Here is a 25,611-nt window from a genome sequence, read left to right as displayed (position 1 = left end):
AAGTACATTTCATAATAAGGGCACATTGATACTGGCACTGAAACTTAACCTATGTATGCTATAAAATCACTGACTGATATGAAGCCTGTACTTGATAAAAAGTTTCAGCAGCAGCTGTTATGTGTATCATCAGAAATTATGTAACACATCTATACATGATAACGAATGTTATCACCTCCTCAGTGATTTGTAATATTTCTATCAATCACAAAAGGGGGTGTACATTTACCACATATAATTCACCAAATAAATCCAGCAACTTGTCTTCTATGATTCGATAACAAGTGTGTATGTCATATATTTAAAGTAGACAGAACAACACTATCAGATCACTGGAAGGATTATAGATCTTAACTGGTCTGCTGTCCTTAACACATTACAATGTAATATGGGAACTGCAACTATTGTAGTACATGTTGAGTTGTGGTTTGTTATAAACATTTTTGGTGGAAAATAGTTAAAGTGTACCTGCCGCCAACAAAAACTTTCTATATAATGTAGATAAAACCATTATATGTACATTGTATTATACATTGATAAAAAATGTGTATATGTTTGGGTGAAAAAAACTGCTGTCCCTGCAGCTATTGCCTGTGTCTTTGAGGAGTCCAAATACAGAAAGTGAGGGCTTGAGAAAGAGGGCTCTGTGCAGGCTCCTGGCTTGTAAATCATCTTGATGTGTGAGCCAGGGGCTTGTCATACAGCCTCAGTGTGCAGAGCCCTGCTTGTCCTCAGTGCACGGAGCCCTGCTTGTCCTCAGTGTAGAGAGCCCTGCTTGTCCTCAGTGTAAAGAGCCCTGCTTGTCCTCAGTGCACAGAGCCCTGCTTGTCCTCACTGCACAGAGCCCTGCTTGTCCTCACTGCACAGAGACCTGCTTGTCCTCAGTGCACAGAGCCCTGCTTGTCCTCAGTACACAGAGCCCTGCTTGTCCTCAGTGTACAGAGCCCTGCTTGTCCTCAGTGTACAGAGCCCTGCTTGTCCTCACTGCACAGAGCCCTGCTTGTCCTCAGTGCACAGAGCCCTACTTGTCCTCACTGCGCAGAGCCCTGCTTGTCCTCGCTGCACAGAGCCCTGCTTGTCCTAAGTGCAGAGCCCTGCTTGTCCTCACTGCACAGAGCCCTGCTTGTCCTAAGTGCACAGAGCCCTGCTTGTCCTCACTGCACAGAGCCCTGCTTGTCCTCACTGCACAGAGCCTTACTTGTCCTCACTGCACAAAGCCCTGCTTGTCCTCAGTGTACAGAGCCCTGCTTGTCCTCAGTGAACAGAGCCCTGCTTGTCCTCAGTGTACAGAGACCTGCTTGTCCTCAGTCCACAGAGCCCTGCTTGTCCTCAGTACACAGAGCCCTGCTTGTCCTCAGTGTACAGAGCCCTGCTTGTCCTCAGTGTACAGAGCCCTGCTTGTCCTCACTGCACAGAGCCCTGCTTGTCCTCAGTGCACAGAGCCCTACTTGTCCTCACTGCGCAGAGCCCTGCTTGTCCTCGCTGCACAGAGCCCTGCTTGTCCTAAGTGCACAGAGCCCTGCTTGTCCTCACTGCACAGAGCCCTGCTTGTCCTCAGTGCACAGAGCCCTGCTTGTCCTCACTGCAAAGAGCCCTGCTTGTCCTCACTGCAAAGAGCCCTACTTGTCCTCACTGCGCAGAGCCCTGCTTGTCCTCACTGCACAGAGCCCTGCTTGTCCTAAGTGCACAGAGCCCTGCTTGTCCTCACTGCACAGAGCCCTGCTTGTCCTAAGTGCACAGAGCCCTGCTTATCCTCACTGCACAGAGCCCTGCTTGTCCTCAGCGTACAGAGCCCTGCTTGTCCTAAGTGAACAGAGCCCTGCTTTTCCTCAGTGTACAGAGCCCTGCTTGTCCTCAGTGCACAGAGCCCTGCTTGTCCTCACGGCACAGAGCCCTGCTTGTCCTCACTGCACAGAGCCCTACTTGTCCTCACTGCGCCGAGCCCTGCCTGTCCTCATTGCACAGAGCCCTGCTTGTCCTAAGTGCACAGAACCCTGCTTGTCCTCAGTGCACAGAGCCCTGCTTGTCCTTAGTGCACAGAGCGCTGCTTGTCCTCAGTGTGCAGAGCCCTGCTTGTCCTCAGTGTATAGAGCCCTGCTTGTCTTCACTGCACAGAGCCCTGCTTGTCCTCACTGCACAGAGCCCTGCTTGTCCTAAGTGCACAGAGACCTGCTTGTCCTCACTGCACAGAGCCCTGCTTGTCCACAGTGTGCAGAGCCCTGCTTGTCCACACTGCACAGAGCTCTGCTGGTCCTCACTACACAGAGCCCTGCTTGTCCTCGGTGTACAGAGCCCTGCTTGTCCTCAGTGCACAGAGCCCTGCTTTTCCTCACTGCACAGAGCCCTGCTTGTCCTCATTGCAGAGCCCTGCTTGTCCTCAGTGTACAGAGCCCTGCTTGTCTTCACTGCACAGAACCCTGCTTGTCCTCACTGCACAGAGCCCTGCTTGTCCTAAGTGCACAGAGACCTGCTTGTCTTCACTGCACAGAGCCCTGCTTGTCCTCAGTGCGCAGAGCCCTGCTTGTCCGCACTGCACAGAGCCCTGCTTGTCCTCAGTGCACAGAGCCCTGGTTGTCCTCAGTGCACAGAGCTCTGCTGGTCCTCAGTACACAGAGCCCTGCTTGTCCTCAGTGTACAGAGCCCTGCTTGTCCTCAGTGTACAGAGCCCTGCTTGTCCTCAGTGTACAGAGCCCTGCTTTTCCTCACTGCACAGAGCCCTGCTTGTCCTCACTGCACAGAGCCCTACTTGTCCTAAGTGCACAGAGCCCTGCTTGTCCTCACTGCACAGAGCCCTGCTTGTCCTCATTGCACAGAGCCCTGCTTGTCCTCAGTGCACAGAGCCCTGTTTGTCCTCAGTGCACAGAGCCCTGCTTGTCCTCAGTGCACAGAGCCCTGCTTGTCCTAAGTGCACAGAACCCTGCTTGTCCTCAGTGCACAGAGCCCTGCTTGTCCTCAGTCTACAGAGCCCTGCTTGTCCTCAGTGCACAGAGCCCTATTTGTCCTCAGTGTGCAGAGCCCTGCTTGTCCTCAGTGTACAGAGCACTGCTTGTCCTCACTGCACAGAGACCTGCTTGTCCTCACTGCACAGAGCCCTGCTTGTCCTAAGTGCACAGAGCCCTGCTTGTCCTGAGCATACAGAGCCCTGCTTGTCCTCACTGCAGAGCCCTGCTTGTCCTCAGTGTACAGAGCCCTGCTTGTCTTCACTGCACAGAACCCTGCTTGTCCTCAGTGCACAGAGCCCTGCTTGTCCTAAGTGCACAGAGACCTGCTTGTCCTCACTGCACAGAGCCCTGCTTGTCCTCAGTGCACAGAGCCCTGCTTGTCCGCACTGCACAGAGCCCTGCTTGTCCTCAGTGTACAGAGCCCTGCTTGTCCTCAGTGCACAGAGCCCTGCTTTTCCTCACTGCACAGAGCCCTGCTTGTCCTCACTGCACAGAGCCCTAATTGTCCTAAGTGCACAGAGCCCTGCTTGTCCTCACTGCACAGAGCCCTGCTTGTCCTCATTGCACAGAGCCCTGCTTGTCCTCAGTGCACAGAGCCCTGTTTGTCCTCAGTGCACAGAGCCCTGCTTGTCCTCAGTGCACAGAGCCCTGCTTGTCCTAAGTGCAAAGAACCCTGCTTGTCCTCAGTGCACAGAGCCCTGCTTGTCCTCAGTCTACAGAGCCCTGCTTGTCCTCAGTGCACAGAGCCCTACTTGTCCTCAGTGTGCAGAGCCCTGCTTGTCCTCAGTGTACAGAGCACTGCTTGTCCTCACTGCACAGAGACCTGCTTGTCCTCACTGCACAGAGCCCTGCTTGTCCTAAGTGCACAGAGCCCTGCTTGTCCTCACTGCACAGAGCCCTGCTTGTCCTCAGCATACAGAGCCCTGCTTGTCCTCACTGCAGAGCCCTGCTTGTCCTCAGTGTACAGAGCCCTGCTTGTCTTCACTGCACAGAACCCTGCTTGTCCTCAGTGCACAGAGCCCTGCTTGTCCTAAGTGCACAGAGACCTGCTTGTCCTCACTGCACAGAGCCCTGCTTGTCCTCAGTGCACAGAGCCCTGCTTGTCCGCACTGCACAGAGCCCTGCTTGTCCTCAGTGTACAGAGCCCTGCTTGTCCTCAGTGTACAGAGCCCTGCTTGTCCTCAGTGCACAGAGCCCTGCTTTTCCTCACTGCACAGAGCCCTGCTTGTCCTCATTGCACAGAGCCCTGCTTGTCCTCAGTGCACAGAGCCCTGTTTGTCCTCAGTGCACAGAGCCCTGCTTGTCCTCAGTGCACAGAGCCCTGCTTGTCCTAAGTGCAAAGAACCCTGCTTGTCCTCAGTGCACAGAGCCCTGCTTGTCCTCAGTCTACAGAGCCCTGCTTGTCCTCAGTGCACAGAGCCCTGCTTGTCCTCAGTGTACAGAGCCCTGCTTGTCCTCAGTGCACAGAGCCCTACTTGTCCTCAGTGTGCAGAGCCCTGCTTGTCCTCAGTGTACAGAGCACTGCTTGTCCTAAGTGCACAGAGCCCTGCTTGTCCTAAGTGCACAGAGACCTGCTTGTCCTCACTGCACAGAGCCCTGCTTGTCCTCAGTGCACAGAGCCCTGCTTGTCCTCAGTGTGCAGAGCCCTGCTTGTCCTCAGTGTACAGAGCACTGCTTGTCCTCACTGCACAGAGCCCTGCTTGTCCTCACTGCACAGAGCCCTGCTTGTCCTAAGTGCACAGAGACCTGCTTGTCCTCACTGCACAGAGCCCTGCTTGTCCTCAGCATACAGAGCCCTGCTTGTCCTCAGTGCACAGAGCCCTGCTTGTCCTCAGTGCACAGAGCCCTGCTTGTCCTCACTGCACAGAGCCCTGCTTGTCCTCAGCATACAGAGCCCTGCTTGTCCTCACTGCAGAGCCCTGCTTGTCCTCACTGCACAGAGCCCTGCTTGTCCTCAGTGCACAAAGCCCTGCTTGTCCTAACTGCACAGAGCCCTGCTTGTCCTCACTGCACAGAGCCCTGCTTGTCCTCACTGCACAGATCCCTGCTTGTCCTCAGTACACAGAGCCCTACTTGTCCCCAGTGTACAGAGCCCTGCTTGTCCTCACTGCACAGAGCCCTTCTTGTCCTCACTGCACAGAACCCTACTTGTCCTCACTGCGCAGAGCCCTTCTTGTCCTCACTGCACAGAGCCCTGCTTGCCCTAAGTGCACAGAGCCCTGCTTGTCCACCTACGCTTCCTGTATTTGGACTCCCCATAGAGACACACAAACAATAGCTGTGGGAACAAAAATATACACATTTTTTAACCAATGTATATTACACACATACATATAATGGATTATCTACAGTGCATAGTGAAAGTATTCGGCCCCCTTGAACTTTTCGACCTTTTGCCACATTTCAGGCTTCAAGCATAAAGATATAAAACTGTGATTTTTTGTGAAGAATCAACAACAAGTGGGGCACACTCATGAAGTGGAACAAAATTTATTGGATATTTCAAACTTTGTTAAGAAATAAAAAACTGAAAAATTGGGCGTGCAAAATTATTCAGCCCCTTTACTTTCAGTGCAGCAAACTCTCTCCAGAAGTTCAGTGAGGATCTCTGAATGATCCAATGTTGACCTAAATGACTAATGATGATAAACAGAATCCACCTGTGTGTAATCAAGTCTCCATATAAATGCACCTGCACTGTGATAGTCTCAGAGGTCCTTTAAAGTGCAGAGAGCATCATGAAGAACATGGAACACACCAGGCAGGTCCGAGATACTGTTGTGGAGAAGTTTAAAGCCGAATTTGGATACAAAAGATTTCCCAAGCTTTAAACATCCCAAGGAGCACTGTGCAAGCAATAATGTTGAAATGGAAGGAGTATCAGACCACTGCAAATCTACGAAGACCTGGCCGTCCCTCTAAACTTTCAGCTCATACAAGGAGAAGACTGATCAGAGATGCAGCCAAGAGGACTATGGTCACTGTGGATGAACTGCAGAGATCTACAGCTGAGGTGGGAGACTCTGTCCATAGGACAACAATCAGTCGTATACTGCACAAATCTGTTGTTTAAAGTTTGCCACAAGCCACCTGGGAGACACACCAAACATGTGGAAGAAGGTGCTCTGGTCAGATGAAACCAAAATCGAACTTTTTGGCAACAATGCAAAACGTTATGTTTGGCGTAAAAGCAACACAGCTCATCACCCTGAACCCACCATCCCCACTTTCAAACAAGGTGGTAGCAGCATCATGGTTTGAGCCTGCTTTTCTTCAGCAGGGACAGGGAAGATGGCTAAAATTGATGGGAAGATGGATGGAGCCAAATACAAGACCATTCTGGAAGAAAACTTGATGGAGTCTGCAAAAGACCTGAGACTGGGACGGAGATTTGCCTTCCAACAAGACAATTATCCAAAACAAAGCAAAATCTACAATGGAATGGTTCACAAATAAACATATGCAGGTGTAAGAATGGCCAAGTTAAAGTCCAGACCTGAATCCAATCGAGAATCTGTGGAAAGAACTGAAAACTGCTGTTCACAAACACTCTCCATCCAACCTCACTGAGCTCCAGCTGTTTTGCAAGGGGGAATGGGCAAAAATGTCAGTCTCTCGATGTGCAAAACTGATAGAGACATACCCCTAGCAACTTACAGCTGTAATTGCAGCAAAAGGTGGTGCTACAAAGTATTAACTAAAGGGGGCTGAATAATTTTACACGCCCAATTTTTCAGTTTTTTATTTGTTAAAAAAGTTTGAAATATCCAATAAATTTCGTTCCGCTTCATGATTGTGTCCTACTTGTTGTTGATTCTTCACAAAAAATTACAGTTTTATATCTTTATGTTTGAAGCCTGAAATGTGGCAAAAGGTTGCAAAGTTCAAGGGAGCCGAATACTTTCACTATGCATTGTACATTATATAAAAAAAAAATTGTTCATGACAGGTACACTTTAAAGGGTTTTTTTCAGGGGCAAAATTATATATATGCCTGGTAGAGGTGTAAAAATAATACAGTAGTAATACTAACCTACCCTCTGCTCCTGCTTTTGTCACGCCAACATTACTGGTCCCTCCTTGTCAAGGCTACTTCATGGCTCTTGGTTCCTGCAAGAAGTGCCCACTCAACCATTGACTGCGGTGGAACATTGCTGGGGGCAGTAGTCGGCTAAGCAGGGCAATTCCTGTGGTGGCAACATTCAACAGGAACCAGGAAATGTCAGTGACAAGTGGGGACCATCAGCTGTGGGGGCTAGTGGTAGATAAGTAGTACTTTTTCATTAATTTCATACCAGAGAACCGCTTTAATGCATTGGGGAACACAATATTGCTCCCTAGACATTCCCTAGACTGTCAAAGTTTTTTGGCATCATGGACCTATTTTGTTTTATGCTGTATGGCCATTGAAATTCAAAATACACAATCCATCACTTACCAGACAGAGTCAGGAAGCCCCAATACACATTAGCTAATCAGGTGGCCCCCCACAAGGAGGTGATTGAAGGGACCAGCTGATCATTAGGAATATTGGTAGTCAGACTTCTAATCTGATACTGATGGCCGATTCTGAAAAAAACTTTAATGCTGGGTATGTATGTTGGCATGTGTTGGATTGTACAGCCACTGACCAGTCACTGAGTGCCTACATTGACTCCTGTTGACTGCTCAAAGTGCCTTCTTGACACACGAGCAACAAAAATGGCCAACGTAGCAGTGGAAGAAGCTGGCCCTGTCTGATGAAACATGTTTTCTTTTACTTTTTTATTTATACCACATTCGTCACTAAAGATTTAGCAAAAATGTGCACAGTTGTAAATGTTGTAAGTACCATACAGCGTTCTAATATGTTACATCTGTTAGGAGGAAATGTCTTACCTCCCTCAGAGGTTCACTTAACTCGCCAAGAATACTTTCTTCATCGAACATTTTCCCTTGGTAACGATGTTCGTAGTAGTCGTGGATCCGCTGACGCATATCAGCTGGGAGCTTGTGAAATGACATGTACTGTTCCACTTGTTTATACTTAAAAAAGGGAAAATACAGGTATTAAGATTTGAAAATGGATCAGTAGTATTTCATTACATGCAAAAGCACAGCATGCCACCTCCATTCCAATTAGCGGCTCATATTTATTTTAGGTAGTTGCTGATGAAAACAAGAAGAGAGATCATCAGGTTTTGAAATATGTTAAGTAGAAGCCTTGATATTTGGAGATATCTTTGGCATTATGCATTCAATTACATTAAAAAATATTATGTTGTACTGTTCCCCTGCTAAATAATTCATTCTCAACCAATCAAAGAAAACCCATGTATTGTTAGAACCTACACAACCCTGACACTGTGGTCTGTAAATATTGTCTGCTTATGCCAGATGTCCAGAATTTTTTTTCTAGTGACATCAGGTCTACATTAGGGGGTGATCAAGTAATATTATCAATATATACCTACCTGTCTTTATGGTCAGCCTCCTCCATTCTTCTTTCCCTTTTAATTTGTCACAGGTGTATCTTGACTATTTGGTGGATCAAACTAACAAACTCCTATTCTTCCCTATACAAGGCTAACTACCCTATTTACACATCTTTTAGTGGCCTGGGGGGAAATATCACATTTTCTGGGAAAAATGTATTAAAGATGACCCTGTTACCTCAATTGTTATATTTTAAGAGTCCCTCTAACTTCCTCTTCCTATTAATACACTAGACAATACCAGACACAGATCCAAAGAGTATAACATTTGTTTAGATAATACCAATCTGCACAAAACAGCCATACCAAGACACTTCCAGTCCACCACTCTGATTGGCCATTGAAGACCTTGAGTGGCACATCGTAACCTTCTCTAGACCAGTTACCCCAATAGGTACTACATCATAAATTCCATGAACTTATCTGTAGATTATCTAAACCACTTATACTTACCAGATTCGAACAGCATTACAAATCCTCTTCATATACTCTTGGCTAAATATCTCTGTTATACTCTAACCTAAAGGAGATATGCAGTCTTAGACACTTATCTCCTAACCGCACATTAGGGGATAAGTGTCTGATCGTGGGGGGTCTGAACACTGGGATTCCCCGTCATCTCCTGCCGCAGCATGATTCCATGACCGACACGCCCCCTCCATGTATCTCTATGGGAGAAGCTGAGATGCAGCATTCGTGCATCCCCGCGTCTCCCATAATGCTGTATGAGGGCAACAACACGTGCATTAGTCACGCAGAGCCACGGCAATATGGGGTCCGCATACGGGGAGATCGCAGGGGTCCCATCGATCGGACCCCCTGTGATCAGACACTTATCCCCTATCCTGCGGATAAGGGATACGTGTCTAAGACTGCAGTATTTCTTAAAAGTTTTGTTTAATAACAGAGACTTAAACATGCTACAAAGACATGTCAAACGTTTTTATTGGTTGGGGGTCTGAATGTAATGGGCCCCATGATCATTAAAATGAGCAAAGGATTAAATTGGCATTGTCATAATACATTGGTTAAGAAAGTGTATATTTTTGGTGAAAAAATGCTGTCTTGTCCCTGTGGCAATTGCCTGTGTGGATGGGACAAGCAGGGCTCTGTGCACTGAGGACAAACAAGGCTCTATGCACTAAGGCTCGGTGACATGCCCCAGGCTCACACAGCAGGATTATTGACAAACCAGGAGCCTGTAAAGAGCCCTACTTGTCCTGCCCTCACTTCCTGTATTTTGTCTCTGCACAGAGACACACAGGCAATATTTGCCGGGGCAAGACAGCATTATTTCACCAAAAATAAACACATTGTTTAACCAATGCATGTTATACATATAGGTATAATATTATTATCTACAGTACATTATATACAAAGTTTTTGCAAATGACTGGTACACCTTATGCCTTTCATTTCCTGACTTACAGCAATTAAACTAAAAGGGCTCCATTATAAGCCTATTGAGCCTGTCGAGGGGAACTGGGCAGAGATTGCTGCGAGCAAGGAAGTGAAGAGCCTAAAGTAAACCTGTCAGCAGTGTCATCTGCACTAACCTGTCGGTACTGACAGGTAGTGCAGGTGACACTGATGACAACGGTACTTTCTCTGCTGAGTCCCACTGCTAGAGGACAGCAGCGGTGATGTCACTAAGCTCCACCCGTGCCCCAAGCCGGGCCCAGAGCTGAAGCTTACCGGAGAAGATTACCGGAGATCCCCTGCATGGAACGGGACAAGGCAAGTACTGACAGGTTAGTGCAGGTGACACTGGCGACAGATTTCCTTTAAGTGCTCACTTTTCCTAGCTTGTTCTAATAATCTATGGGGGTCTGACCCTGACTAGACCAAAACATTTCAAATTTTTCTGTGGCATGTAAAAAGATTTGATAAATGACAGGGACACATTAATCCATGTTCTCTTTCATTCTCAACTCTCATACATTGCTACATGGGAATCTGAACTAGGCTCTTACTTCTGGTTCCAAGGGGATCCTCAATACCCTTATGATTAAAACTAACTGAAAAGTTTTAACCAGACAATACCTCACATCTGCTTGTATTTCCCATATTGTTTCAGGATATTCTCCCAACTGTTCCCTGAGTTGCCTTACTACTAGGGACAACCATGAAAAGGCTTCATATTTGGTGGACATGCTCAACAGTCAAGAAGTTATGATTAGTCATGCTAGATTTCCTATTAACTTTCACCTTGTTAGACCCCATAAGCATTACTACTAAGTGCACTCGACCCACCCTACCTGGTGGAACCCCCTTTGCCTTTTCTCTCCCTTCCTCTTCTCTTCCCTTCCTTTTTTCTTTCTTTCTTTCTTTCTTTCTTTCCTTTCTTTCATCTTTTCAAGGACTTTGCATCATCTTTGATGCTTAACTGAGAAGTTAGGTTGCAAAAACAGTATATAAATATGAACTCTTCTTCAGTAACTTGCTGTTGTTGAATACATCTGTAGGAGAGGGCAGAGGATAGGCTGTAAAATTGTTCTGTGTGGTGAGCCACGGGGTGCGAAGGTGTGGTGTATAGGGCAAATGTTATAGCCCAAGGGCAGATGGTAATAACCCCTAAATGTTAGTGACGCCAGGGCGTGGTTTTCCTAAGTAACCACCCGAAGGTAGCTCCGCTATCCCAAGGTTAGGCAGGGCAATAATAGTCCAAGACTAGGTAAGGGTTAACGGTAGCTTTACTGAGGTAGACAGATGGAAATAGTCTTTACAGCTAGGCCAGGATCCCAGAGAGGTGGCCAGTAACCCAGAAGAACCTCACAGCTTGCTGGGACTTGTGGTGACTTTGACAGACTTTAGGACAGCCACGTTGACTATAATAGACTTGACTATAGACTTGACTTGACTGTAGGCGGTGACAGCAGACATAGATGACTTGACTCACTGACAAGTGGCTGTAGGTTAGGCTTGAGGCCTCCAGATGTGCTGGACACTAGCTCTGAGACATCTGGTCTTTACTGTACCTCAGGATCTAAGAGACATATTGTAATGGTTGCCCCTCTTATAAAGGGGGGCTAAGCCAGAAGCCCATAGGTCAAGCTGCAGGTCACCTGATTAGCTGGTGCTCTCTGGGTAACAAACACATCATGTGGACACATTATCATGTGACTAACTCAAAGGTCCTTAAAGGTCCTTTATACATAACACACATAACACTATACATAATATAAAGTGGGGATCAAAAGTTTGGGCACACCAGGTAAAAATTTGTATTAATGTGCATAAAGAAGTCAAGGAAAAATTGAAAAATTTCCAAAAGGCATCAAATTACAGATTAGACATTCTTATAATATGTCAACAAAAGTTAGATTTTATTTCCATCATTTACACTTTCAAAATAACAGAAAACTAAAAAATGGCGTCTGCAAAAGTTTGGGCACCCTGCAGAGTTAATATCTTGTACTGCCCCCTTTGGCAAGTATCACTGCTTGTAAATGCTTTTTGTATCCATCCAAGAGTGTTTCAATTCTTGTTTGAGGTATCTTTGCCCATTCTTCCTTACAAAAGTCTTCCAGTTCTTTGAGATTTCTGGGCTGTCTGTCACACACTGCTCTTTTAAGGTCTATCCATAGATTTTCAATTATGTTGAGGTCAGGAGATTGTGAAGGCCATGGCAAAACCTTCAGTTTTAGCCTCTTGATGTAATCCCCCATAGATTTCGAGGTGTGTTTAGGATCATTATCCATTTGTAGAAGCCATCCTCTCTTTAACTTCAGCTTTTCACAGATGGCATCAAGTTAGCATCCAAAATTTGCTGACATTTTATTGAATCAATTTTTCCTTCTACTCGTGAGATGTTCCCTGTGCCACTGACTGCAATAAAACCCCAAAGCATGATTGATCCACCTCCATACTTAACAGTTGGACAGAGGTTCTTTTCATTAAATTCTGTTCCCCTTCTTCTCCAAACGTACCTTTGCTCATTCCGGCCAAAAAGTTCAATTTTAACCTCATCGGTCCACAGAACTTGTTTCCAAAATGCATCAGGCTTGTCTATATGTTCATTTGCAAAGTTCAAACGCTGATTTTTGTGGTGAGGAGGCAGAAGAGGTTTTAGTCTGATGACTCTTCCATGAAGACCATATTTGCACAAGTATCTCTTTATAGTGGAATTGTGTACCACAAGTCCAGTGTCTGCCAGATCTTTCTGGAGGGATTGTGCAGTCAAACGTGGGTTTTGAATAGTTTTTCTCATAATCCTGCTAGCTGTTCTGTCTGATATTTTTCTTGGTCTTCCAGATCTTGCTTTAACTTCCACTGTTCCTGATGACTGCCATTTCTCAATTACATTCCGAACAGAGGATATTGACATCTGAAAATATTTAGCTATCTTCTTATAGCCTTCTCCAGCTTTGTGAGCGTCAACTATTTTCAGTTTCAGATTTCTAGACAACTGCTTAGAAAAACCCATGGTGCTGATTGTTGGGGCAAGGTCAGATGAGTCTGGGCATTTAAAACCTTTGAGATTGACATCACCTGGTCTTCCCAGATAATTATTGAGAACAATCCATGACACTGGCAGGTCTCAGCTTTGCAAAGGGGCAGTGCATGCTATAAATTCTGCAGGGTGCCCAAACTTTTGCAGATGCCATTTTTTTGTTTTCTACTATTTTGAAAGTGTAAATGATGGAAATAAAATCTAACTTTTGTTAACATATTATAAGAATGTCTAATCTGTAATTTGGAGATTTTTTGGAGATTTTTCCATCTTTCCTTGGCTTCTTTATGCACATTAATCCAATTTTTTTTACCTGGGGTGCCCAAACTTTTGATCCCCACTGAATATTACTATGGGGGAGACACTGCAGGAGAGCCCCTAGGACACAGAGGGACTCAACCTGACAAGGCCTAAGTACTGTACAGGACTATATCCCGTACTGGGACATCACACCTGTATCTATTGTTGTTGAATACATGTTATTAAACTTGTACACCTACATCTATGTTTTATTTACTTAATATATTTTACCTTACTGAGCCATGTTGCTAACTTGCATAAAGGGCACCTGTCACACAGAAAACACATGTAAAACTCCCCACACATTGCAGTATGGCTTCACATGTATAATACAGTCTTATCTTTAGTGGGACTTTAGGGTGTTTATATGCATTAAAAATCTTTTGTAAGGCATCCAGTACAGTCTCTCTCCACTTACATTACACCCGCTTGTCCTGTAATACACGTGGCGCTTCAATGCACATGACAAAACATGTGCAGTAGAACTACACAGGGCTGCAGAAGGCAGTTCTATCATGCTTGCGCTGGCAGTCTAGTCTTAGTTCATTGTCAATTTATATATATATATATATTGTGATAAGGTAAAAGGCATCGTGGTGGATGGGCGATATGTGTCACCAAGGCTCCTGGCTTTGGTGAAGTAAGAGCTGGTATTATTCAGTGTCTGTGCAACGATGCAGTCTGACACTATGGCCGTAGTATGGCTGGAAGGCCAATCCGGGATGGCTCTTACTGGGAATGATCAAGTGTAGGGGGGAGTCACTCCCACAATCCAGGCCGCCTTTTGTTGGCCTTAAAGGCAAACTGTTTCACCAGCTGAGGGGGATTTGCTAGTTGCAGCTCACATTGCCAGAGAGAGCTGTATGTGGAGTTCTTCCCTGTGTTTGCTCCAAGTTTGGAAGCTGGTGAACAGTCTGCCTGGAGGTCTGGACAAGACTTGCTTGATGCCGCATGGTATGGACTCAGGTGTGAACAAACACCTAAGGATTACAGGTGGACTTTTGTTACGTTTTCTTTGGTTCTGCATTTAAAGACTGTTTGCTGTGTGCCAAGTGTGAATAAAACACTGAACTTTGATTTAAAAAGTATGGTTTCCTTGCCCCTATACTGCACCCGCACATATTTGCAAGAGCGAATCACGTCATCACGTCACGCCTCCGCCCCCGTCACACTCCGCCCCTGAATGCAAGCCTACGGGAGGGGGCTTGATAGCTATCACGCCCCCTCCCGTAGGCTTGCATTGAGGGGCGGAGCATGACGTCACATGGGGGCGGAGGCGTGACGTCACATGCCGCCGGCCCTGTAGTCGCCCGTAATCAGACCCGGAGCGAACACGCTCCGGGGACTGATTACAAACGGGGTGCCGCGTGCATGATCACGGGCGTCCCCAGCTGCGGGACTCCCGCGATCAGGCATCTTATCCCCTATCCTTTGGATAGGGGATAAGATGTGTAAGCACCAGAGAACCCCTTTAAGTTGGCTTATTTTTAAACTAAAAATGTGTGCCAAATTTGTCACCTTTTTGGTACATGGCTTTGCTATTAAACCACACCCCTTTCAACAAAGCCACATCCACTTTCAAATAAGACACAACCCTCGAGCATGGTTTACAGCTCCATGGTTGTCTAACTAAGATTAAATATCTGTATCATAACACGTCTGCCAGTTTTTGGTGCAAACTGCACCAAATTCTGGTGCATGCAAACTTTGATTCAGTTCCCCAAATGTGTTATGTTGGTGTACTATATGAATATCTTTTAATAATTTATCCATGTACTGTGTCACACTATGATGTGGTAACAATGTACTATACAATTACTTAAATACGATTTATTATTATGTTTTTGTGCATATTTCTGTTTGGGTATAAAATGTTATATGACAAAACAGTGCCTAATAATAGTTATGTGGTCTGATGGATATTTGCACATGTACAGGCTATATGTGTGAGGTTATACAGCCTCAAATATCTTCAGAGTGTACCATGCAGTTCCCACTAGTAGACTCTGGGTGGTGGTATGTGAATTATGAAAGTAGCAGATTTCCTTTTAGCTAAATAAACCTGTAGAGCAGTGGTTTTTAGATGCTGTACATTTTTGTATTTCTGCATGTTGCTAAACAATTTGGCACATACTTAATCGACTAAACTAAGGAAAACAAGTAAAAGAAAAATGTCAGGATTTGATCTATCCCTTCTTCCTACCAATGGCATACCTGCTGAGGTAGATATGTTACTGAGAGCCATCTTACTTGGTGCCTCTACCAGCTATGTTCTAGGTAGGCCTTAGGAGAGTGAACTATACGCAACTCTCTTTTGTAAGATGTGCCCCAGCAATGGTTCTTATCGAGCCAGAGAGCATAGAATGGAGACGTCTGCCATTCTAGTGGGAGTAGGGGGCTGCATGTAGTTTGGTAAATCTGAGTCCATGAATTTTGAATATACTTTTTTTTAACAATACGCTACATTTCTATTTGGATTCCCACTCTAAAAAGATTTCTCAGCATTAAAATAGTGGATTGGCAATCTTAAGAAATGCTTTAAGAAAAACATTCATAGAAACATTAATTCCCAATTTATGTCTCCTGTGAAAGGCCCAGACACTAATGAACAAAAACCCTTTCATTGGCTGATCGCATCTTTTGTGCAGGCCTCAAAATCATTGACTGTTAGCAGTTCATATCCCCATCTACACTGGGGATTAGTACATAAAAAAAAAAATTTGACCTTTAGCACTCTGTTAAATCAAACACCAGTATGGTTCTAGTATTTATTTTAACTATATTAAATGTATAATTAGACCCCCCCATACATATGGGGGAAGAATGACCCTGTCCTTTGTTTTTTTTTTTCTGTCCTTTGGACAGGTTCTGACTGGTGATGTCCAGTATCCTGGACCCTGTGCCTTTCTACCTGGGTCTTCTTAGGTGTTTTTTCCTGACATACTTCTGGGGTCTGACTCCCCTTTCTTTTTTGTTATTCTCTTCCTTTTCTTTCTTGGACTGCGCTGCTGCTTGGTTTAGTTTTGTGAGCGCCGGCGCTGTTCCTCCTGGCTTCCTCCTTGTGTGCGCTCTGCGCTCCGTGAGGGAGCGGCGCGGCCTCACATCTGTCGTCACTTCTGGTCCTTTGGCCGGAGGTTTTTGCGAGTTACTACTGTAGTTTCTGCTCGCTTTTCACAGGGGTTGTTAGTTTCAACCTACCCTTTCTTCCCTATTAAGGGTTATTTTTTTCTTACTTATACTTGAAATAATACATTTTATTTCCTGATTCTGCCCATATGGGGCGGAGCTTAAGTGTTTGCACCCAGGACACTATTTCAGCCAGCCAGTGCAGGTGTAAGGTCTCCTGGAGTGGTGGTGCTCTGACTTTTGTCCAATTACTGCTTTCAGTGCGCGTAGCCTTTGCTATAGTACTTTCTTCCTGCGATGTTTGTTGCTTTTGTAGCTTTCCATTTGGTAAAGCAAATGGAAAGTCTGGAGAAGCAGCCCGTGAGGATTCTCAATTTTCATCCTCTGAAGAAGATGATACATTTCAATATCTGTTTTTTCCTGAGAAAACCCAGCGGCTGCTAAGGTCCATCAGGTCAGGGTACCATGATACTGACGGGGGTGAAGCTTCTAAATCTGCCTCTAAAGGCCTTTAAAGCAGATGATTCCCTCTGGTCTTTGATGAAGACTGAGTAGAAGAAGCCGGAGAAAGGTCCCGTTCTTACCAAGCAGTTTAAGAGCATGTTTCCGATGCTGGAAGACCAGGTGTCTTCCTGGTGACCTGTTCCTAAGGTGGATTTGGCCATCTCCAAGTAATCCAAGCGGACCATGGTTCCTTCCGATGATGGCTCCAGCCTTCAGGATCCCATTGACCGCAAGGCTGACTGCACCTTGAGGAGCACTTATTCGACTGCCTCGACTTCTGCTTCTGTGGCTATAGCCTCCACTGAGGTAGCCAAATTTCTGAGAGCTAGGTTCTCTCAGATCCAGGCCGACCTAGACCAAGGGGTTTCTAGGGAGGACATCCTGCCCTCTTGCAAGATGAGTAGTCTTTCAATTGATTTTTATGTGATGCTGCCCCTCAACAATTGAAGTTAACCTCTAAAACTATGGTTCTTTCTTCTGCAGGACATCGCCCTTTGTGGCTTAAGCCCTGGAGGTCTGATACCTCCTCTAAGCACACTTTGTGTATGATGGCGTATGAGCCTGGCATTTTATTTGGGACTGAACTCGACCACATAATGGAGGAGCTGTCTGATAGGAAAGGGAAATCTCTTCCTCAGCAGCCCTTTCCCAGTCGAGGCGGGCATTATGGGAACAGATCTGGGGTCCCAAAAAATGTGCGCTAGGCGCTCCAGGGGTTCCAATTGTGTAAAGTCCTCGGCACCCTGACTAAGGGCCTCTCTGAGGCTCTTGGACTTTTGCCAGTGCTCCCATTATGTCTCAACTCCCCTCTCCTTCACTTCCTGTCGGCGATCGCCTTCAGCATTTTTTGCCTGCCTGGCAGACTCACATTCAGGGCACTTGGGTCCTTCGCATAATTTCACAGGGTTACAGAGTGGAGTTGGACAATGTTCCTCCAGACAATTTTGTGAGGACCAGACTCCTACCTTCCAGCAAAAAACTGTTTTTGGAAACCTATATTCTAGAATATCTCCAAAAGGGAGCCCTAGAAGAGGTTCCCATTCCGGAGCAAGGGGCAGGCATCTATTCTCTTGTGTTCTTGGTGCCCAAAGTAACCGGGGACTGGAGAATGATTATAGACCTAAGGTTCTTCAACCGGTCTATCAGACGCAAGCGTTTCTGTATGGAAACGATTCAGTCTGTCATCAATCTTCTAATGCCAGGGGATTTCCTGGCAACTTTGGACCTCAAGGATGCTTATCTTTATATCCCCATCCACCCTGGGTCCAGAAGATTCTTAGGGATCACTGTTCAAATTCAGGGAGTCCTAAGGCACTATTAGTTTGTTGCCATCCCATTTGTAATTTCTTTGGCCCCACATACATTTACCAAGGTAGTAGTTTCCGTGTTGGCAGCTTTGAGACTTCAGGGTCTATCTATAGTCCCTTACCAAGACGATTGGCTCCTCAAAGCCTCCTCTCAAGCAATTGTATCCCAACATATTCAGATTGCTGTATCCTTCCTTCACCAGCTAGGTTGGATAATCAATTGGAATAAATTCAATCTCCAACCAGCCACCTCAGTGAAAATCCTGGGGTTCCTTCTGGACTCTGTAGTGATGACAATTCATCTGAATCCTGAAAGAAAGCTATGGGTACAGGATACAGCCCAATCTCTCATAGTTCCCAAGAAGGTAACAATTCACTATCTAATGAGAATGTTGTGTCTTCTGTCAGCAAGCGCAGAGGCGATGCCTTGGGCACTGTGGCACCTATGTCCGCTTCATTCGGAAGAATTAGCCAAGTGGGATCACAGTCCAGTGGGACTAAATTCCGTGCACTCCCTGTCCCCTCAAGTCGGGTCCTCCCTGAGATGGTGGGTACACCTTCAGGATGGGAAGTCTTTGATCCCATCTGTGTGGATCATACTTACCACAGACGCATCCCTTGTAGGCTGGGGAGCTCACTTATTGGACATGACAATCCAGGGGACCTAGTCTCCCCAGGAAAAGATATTAGCTTCAAATCTCCTGGAAATGAGAGCCATCAGATTGGACCTATTCCATTTTGCACCTCAGATTCAAGGGAAGGCGGTAAGAGTTCAAACAGACAGCATGACAGCTTTATTGTACATCAACAAACAGGGAGGCACAAAGTCACAATGTCCCCTGAGAGAGATAGGTGTTATTCTGGATTGGGCAAAGTTAAACCTCACCCATTTGTTGGCCGTTCATATCCGGAGAACTCACAATGTCATAGCAACTAGAGAGTGGTCTCTCCATCCAGACATCTTTCATCAGATCACGCTCAGGTGGGGTATGCCAGAGATCAATCTCATGGCATTGAGATTCAAGGTGGAGAGATTCTGCTCCATTTAAAGGGAAGACAATCCTGTGGTGGTAGACGCTCTCTCAATCCTGTGGAGGTTCAGGCTGGTCTCCCCTTTCCTTCATTCCGAGGGTATTGATGAAAATCAGGTAGGACCAAGCCTCTGTGATTTATTTCATACTGGCCCAAAAGAGGTGGGTTCAAATGAGTCAAGGTCAATATTGGAGGCTTCCCCCAGAGCAAGCAATAGTGTCAGGGGACACTCATGGCTGCTCGAACCTACAAATGTTCAACCTGACAGCCTGGAGGTTGATCAGTCCCTTCCACTCTATCGCACTCCAGATCTGAAAACTACAAAAGATTATGGAAGAATTTGGAACATTTTCTCGTCATGGTGTCGCTTGTGCCAACTATCCTCCAAGAATCCTTCCATACCTACCATTTTTCAATTCCTGCAAGACTGATTGGACAAAGAATTATCATCTTCAACCCTTAAAGTGCAAGTTTCTGCTATTTCAGCAGAAATAGGTTTCTTTCTCAAGACCACCTAATTAGAAGATTCCTAAAAGGAGCTTCTAGAATTAAGCCTACAATCATCCGACCTATCCCTGCATGGGATTTATCAGTCATTGTTACGCCGAGCGCTCCGGGTCCCCGCTCCTCCCCGGAGCGCTCACGGCATCTCTCTCCCTGCAGCGCCCCGGTCAGTCCCGCTGACCGGGAGCGCTGCACTGACATGGCCGTCGGGGATGCGATTCGCACAGTGGGATGCGCCCGCTCGCGAATCGCATCCCAAGTCACTTACCCGTCCCGGTCCCCTGCTGTCATGTGCTGGCGCGCGCGGCTCCGCTCTCTAGGGCGCGCGCGCGCCAGCTCCCTGAGACTTAAAGGGCCAGTGCACCAATGATTGGTGCCTGGCCCAATTAGCTTAATTGGCTTCCACCTGCTCCCTGGCTATATCACATCACTTCCCCTGCACTCCCTTGCCGGATCTTGTTGCCTTGTGCCAGTGAAAGCGTTTAGTGTTGTCCAAGCCTGTGTTACCTGATCTCCTGCTATCCATTTTGACTACAAACCTTGCCGCTTGCCCCGACCTTCTGCTACGTCTAACCTTGCCTCTGCGTAGTCCTTCTGTCCCACGCCTTCTCAGCAGTCAGCGAGGTTGAGCCGTTGCTAGTGGATACGACCTGATTGCTACTGCCGCTGCAAGACCATCCCGCTTTGCGGCGGGCTCTGGTGAACACCAGTAGCCTCTTAGAACCGGTCCACCAGCACGGTCCACGCCAATCCCTCGCTGACACAGTGGATCCACAACCTGTAAGCCGAATCGTGACAGTAGATCCGGCCATGGATCCCGCTGAGGTGCCGCTGCCAAGTCTCGCTGACCTTCCCACGGTGGTCGCTCAGCAATCGCAGCAGATTGCCCAACAAGGACAGCAGCTGTCGCAGTTGACCGCCATGTTACAGCAACTTCTGCCTCTGCTACAGCAGCAACCATCTCCTCCGCCAGCTCCTGCACCTCCTCCGCAGCGAGTGGCCGCTCCTAGCCTCCGCTTGTCCCTGCCGGACAAATTTGATGGGGACTCTAGACTCTGCCGTGGATTTCTGTCTCAATGTTCCCTGCATATGGAGATGTTGTTGGACTTGTTTCCTACAGAACGGTCTAAGGTGGCGTTTGTAGTGAGCCTTCTTTCAGGAAAGGCCTTGTCTTGGGCCACACCGCTCTGGGACCGCAATGATCCTGCCACAGCCACAGTCCAGTCCTTCTTCGCTGAAGTCCGTAGTGTCTTTGAGGAACCAGCCCGAGCTTCTTCTGCCGAGACTGCCCTGCTGAACCTGGTCCAGGGTAATTCTTCAGTGGGCGAGTACGCCATCCAATTTCGTACTCTTGCTTCCGAATTATCATGGAATAACGAGGCTCTCTGCGCGACCTTTAAAAAAGGCCTATCCAGTAGCATCAAGGATGTGCTGGCCGCACGAGAGATTCCTGCCAACCTGCAAGAACTTATCCATTTGGCCACCCGCATTGACATGCGTTTTTCTGAGAGACATCAGGAGCTCCGCCAGGAAAAAGACTTAGATCTCTGGGCACCTCTCCCACAGTATCCTTTGCAATCTACGCCTGGGTCTCCCGCCGAGGAGGCCATGCAAGTGGATCGGTCTCGCCTGACCCAGGAAGAGAGGAATCGCCGTAGGGAAGAAAATCTTTGTCTGTACTGTGCCAGTACCGAGCATTTCTTGGTGGATTGCCCTATTCGTCCTCCACATCTAGGAAACGCACGCACGCACCCAGCTCACGTGGGTGTGGCGTCTCTTGGTTCAAAGTCTGCTTCTCCACGTCTCACGGTGCCCGTGCGGATTTCTCCTTCAGCCAACTCCTCCCTCTCAGCCGTGGCCTGCTTGGACTCTGGTGCCTCTGGGAATTTCATTTTGGATTCTTTGGTGAATAAATTCTGCATCCCGGTGACCCGTCTCGTCAAGCCGCTCTACATTTCCGCGGTCAACGGAGTTAGATTGGATTGCACCGTGCGTTACCGCACAAAACCCCTCTTAATGTGCATTGGACCCCACCATGAAAGGATTGAATTTTTCGTCCTTCCCAACTGCACCTCTGAGGTCCTCCTCGGTCTGCCATGGCTCCAGCTTCATTCTCCCACCCTTGACTGGACCACCGGGGAGATCAAGAACTGGGACTCTGCTTGCCACAAGAAATGCCTCTCCCCCCCTCCCAGTCCTGTCAGGCAAGCCTCAGTGCCTCCTCATGGCCCCCGTCCTGGTGTCACCCTGCCCCGTGCCAAGCTTCACCCTCTGCCCTCCCTCCCCATTCCCACTCCTGCTGTACGGCCTGCCTTTGAGGAAACCCTTCAATCACTCCCGGTGTCCTCATCCCATGGGAAGCAGTTACCGGACAAAGAAAGGGGGAGACCTAAGGGGGGGGGGGTACTGTTACGCCGAGCGCTCCGGGTCCCCGCTCCTCCCCGGAGCGCTCACGGCGTCTCTCTCCCTGCAGCGCCCCGGTCAGTCCCGCTGACCGGGAGCGCTGCACTGACATGGCCGTCGGGGATGCGATTCGCACAGCGGGACGCGCCCGCTCGCGAATCGCATCCCAAGTCACTTACCCGTCCCGGTCCCCTGCTGTCATGTGCTGGCGCGCGCGGCTCCGCTCTCTAGGGCGCGCGCGCGCCAGGTCCCTGAGACTTAAAGGGCCAGTGCACCAATGATTGGTGCCTGGCCCAATTAGCTTAATTGGCTTCCACCTACTCCCTGGCTATATCACATCACTTCCCCTGCACTCCCTTGCCGGATCTTGTTGCCTTGTGCCAGTGAAAGCGTTTAGTGTTGTCCAAGCCTGTGTTACCTGATCTCCTGCTATCCATTTTGACTACGAACCTTGCCGCCTGCCCCGACCTTCTGCTACGTCTGACCTTGCCTCTGCCTAGTCCTTCTGTCCCACGCCTTCTCAGCAGTCAGCGAGGTTGAGCCGTTGCTAGTGGATACGACCTGGTTGCTACTGCCGCTGCAAGACCATCCCGCTTTGCGGCGGGCTCTGGTGAACACCAGTAGCCTCTTAGAACGGGTCCACCAGCACGGTCCACGCCAATCCCTCGCTGACACAGTGGATCCACAACCTGTAAGCCGAATCATGACAGTCATGCTCAGGGGATTATCATCTCCCCCCTTTGAGCATTTAGAGGAGGTGGATCTAAAGTTTCTTACACTCAAAGTTACCTTTTTGTTGGCCATCACCTCAGAGAACTCTAAGCCTTTTCAGCCTTTGAGCCCTACATTCAGTTCCTCCAGGACAGGAGGAAGTTTTTACCTTCTTTTATTCCTAAAGTGCCAACTTTTACTAACATCAACCAGGTTATTTCTCTTCCTGTGTTAGCTCCTCTCCTCTCCTAGAAAGAAGATAGAGGCCTTCGTACCCTCGACCTCTCGAGATGTCTCAGGCTTTACCTGGATCAATCCAAGCAATTCCGTAAGGATGAAAACCTTTTTATCCTTTTTTCTAGTGTCCGTAATGGACACTTCAAAACCAACTATTAGATGAAGGAAGCTATTTGGGAGTCTCATGTTTCTCAGGGACTGGAGCCCCCTGACTTTGTCAAAGCTCACTCTACTAGAGCAGTAGCTAATTATTTTGCAGAGAGAAGCCCAATACTTTGGAATTAATCTGTAAATCAGCTTCCTGGAGTTCACACTCCACCTTTATCTCACACTATAGAGTGGATTCTAAAATAGCTAGCTATTCCTCCTTTGGGCATAAGTGCCCTCCCATGGGGGTATCTGCTTGAGGACGTAAAGGAATCATTCATTTCTAACGATAATTTGTTTTCCCTTAGTCCTAACAATGGCACAACAATCCCTCCTTATTCCTGTTTCTTTCCATCTTGCTAATATACAAGGGGCGGGGGCATTCTTCCCCTATATGTATGGGGGTAAGAGGGTCTAATTACACATTTAATTAAGAGGTTGTCAATAAATTTTCCACCGGTCTTAGCCAGTCCACAGGGGCAGAATAATCCCTCTGTGCCACTGTTAAGACTAAGGGAAAACAAATTATCGTTAGAAATTAACGATTTTTCTGTATGAGTTGCTTTGTTGCAGTTTGTACAAGAATAAAGAGGTTTTGCAGCAATTAGAAAACCATGACAAAGACGCCACTAAAAAGGACTTAAAGGAGAAATTCAGCCAAATGAAATGACCTTTATATACAGTCTTGGCAGTAATGTTGGCACCCCTGAAATTTTTCTCACAGAAAAGGATTGCAGTGACACATGTTTTGCTATACACATGTTTATTCCCTTTTGTGTGTATTGGAACTGAGCAAAAAAAGGGAGGAAAAAAAGCAAATTGGACATAATGTCACACCAAACTCCAAAAAGGGGCTGGACAAAATTATTGGCACCATTTTGTGGAAAATTGTGGAAAAATAAGATTGTTTCAAGCATGTGATGCTCCTTTAAACTCACCTGGGCAAGTAATAGGTGTGGGCAATATAAAAATCACACCTGAAAGCAGATAAAAAGGAGAGAAGTTCACTTAGTATTTGCATTGTGTGTCTGTGTGTGCCACACTAAGCATGGACAACAGAAAGAGAAGAGAACTGTCTAAAGACTTGAGAACGAAATTGTTTTTAAAAAATATCAACAATCTCAAGGTTACAAGTCCATCTCCAGAGATCTAGATTTGCCTTTATCCATGGTTATTAAGATGTTTGCAACCCATGGCACTGTAGCTAATCTCCCTGGGCGTGAGAAAAATTGATGATTGATTAAATTAAATGAAACGCTATGGCAGGAGACCAAGGAGGACCCCACTGCTGACACAGAGACATAAAAAAGCAAGACTACATTTTGCCAAAACGAACTTGAGTAAGCCAAAATCCTTCTGGGAAAACGTCTTGTGGACAGATGAGTCACACTGTACAGCCCAGTGTCAGAAAGCTGGGTTTGCATCCCACCCAGAAATGGATGGCAACAAAGGGCTGAAGAGTTCTGAAGTTGCCAGCAATTAGTCCAGATCTAAATCCCACTGAACACCTGTGGGGAGATCTTAAAATTGCTGCTCCAGATCTCTCTCCCAATAAGAGAGATCTGAAGCAGTTTGCAAAGGAAGAGTGGTTAAACATTCCGGCTGAGAGGTGTAAGAAGCTTATTGATGGTTATAGGAAGCGACTTGATTTCAGTTATTTTTTCCATAGGGTGTGCAGCCAAATATTAACCCCTTAAGGACACATGACGTACTGGAACGTCATGTGTCCACTCCCGATCTATAACGCGGGGCCACGGCGTGGCCCCGCGTCATAGCGGTTCGGGCCCGGCCTCTAACAACGGCCGGGACCCGTGGCTAATAGCGCGCGGCATTGATCGCTGTGCCGCGCGCTATTAACCCTTTAGACGCGGCGTTCAAAGTTGAACGCCGCGTCTAAAGTGAAACCGAAAGCATGCCGGCTAGCTCAGTGGGCTGTTCGGGATAGCCGCGGTGAAATCGCGGCATCCCGAACAGCTGACAGGACAGCGGGAGGGCCCCTACCTGCCTCCTCGCTGTCCGATCGCCGAATGACTGCTCAGTGCCTGAGATCCAGGCATGAGCAGTCATGCGGCAGAATCATCGATCACTGGTTTCTTATGAGAAACCAGTGATCAATGTAAAAGATCAGTGTGTGCAGTGTTATAGGTCCCTATGGGACCTATAACACTGCAAAAAAAAAGTGCAAAAAAAAAGTGAATAAACATCATTTAACCCCTTCCCTATTAAAAGTTTGAATCACCCCCCTTTTCCCATAAAAGAAAAAACACAGTGTAAATAAAAATAAAAATAAACATAAATGGTATCGCCGCGTGCGGAAATGTCCGAATTATAAAAATATATCGTTAATTAAACCGCACGGTCAATGGCGTGCGCGCAAAAAAATTCCAAAGTCCAAAATAGTGCATTTTTGGTCACTTTCTATATCATGAAAAAATGAATAAAAAGCGATCAATAAGTCCTATCAATGCAAA

At 47.0% G+C, this 25,611-nt stretch overlaps 1 protein-coding gene across 2 annotated transcripts in view; it reads right to left on the bottom strand.

The window, feature by feature from the left end:
* Positions 1-25,611, bottom strand: part of HCN4 (hyperpolarization activated cyclic nucleotide gated potassium channel 4) — a 485,567-nt gene that overhangs the window by 42,742 nt on the left and 417,214 nt on the right. For both annotated transcript variants that reach the window (XM_056572770.1, XM_056572769.1), the window contains one exon: positions 7,821-7,967. In XM_056572770.1, coding sequence (XP_056428745.1) covers positions 7,821-7,967 — 147 coding nt within the window. The remainder of the gene's footprint in view (positions 1-7,820; positions 7,968-25,611) is intronic.

Source organism: Hyla sarda, chromosome 4 (genome assembly GCF_029499605.1).
Source record: "Hyla sarda isolate aHylSar1 chromosome 4, aHylSar1.hap1, whole genome shotgun sequence".
NCBI classification, from domain to species: Eukaryota; Metazoa; Chordata; class Amphibia; order Anura; family Hylidae; genus Hyla; species Hyla sarda.
Note: the sequence above shows the minus strand (reverse complement) of the source record. Positions and strands in the feature narration are given on the sequence as shown.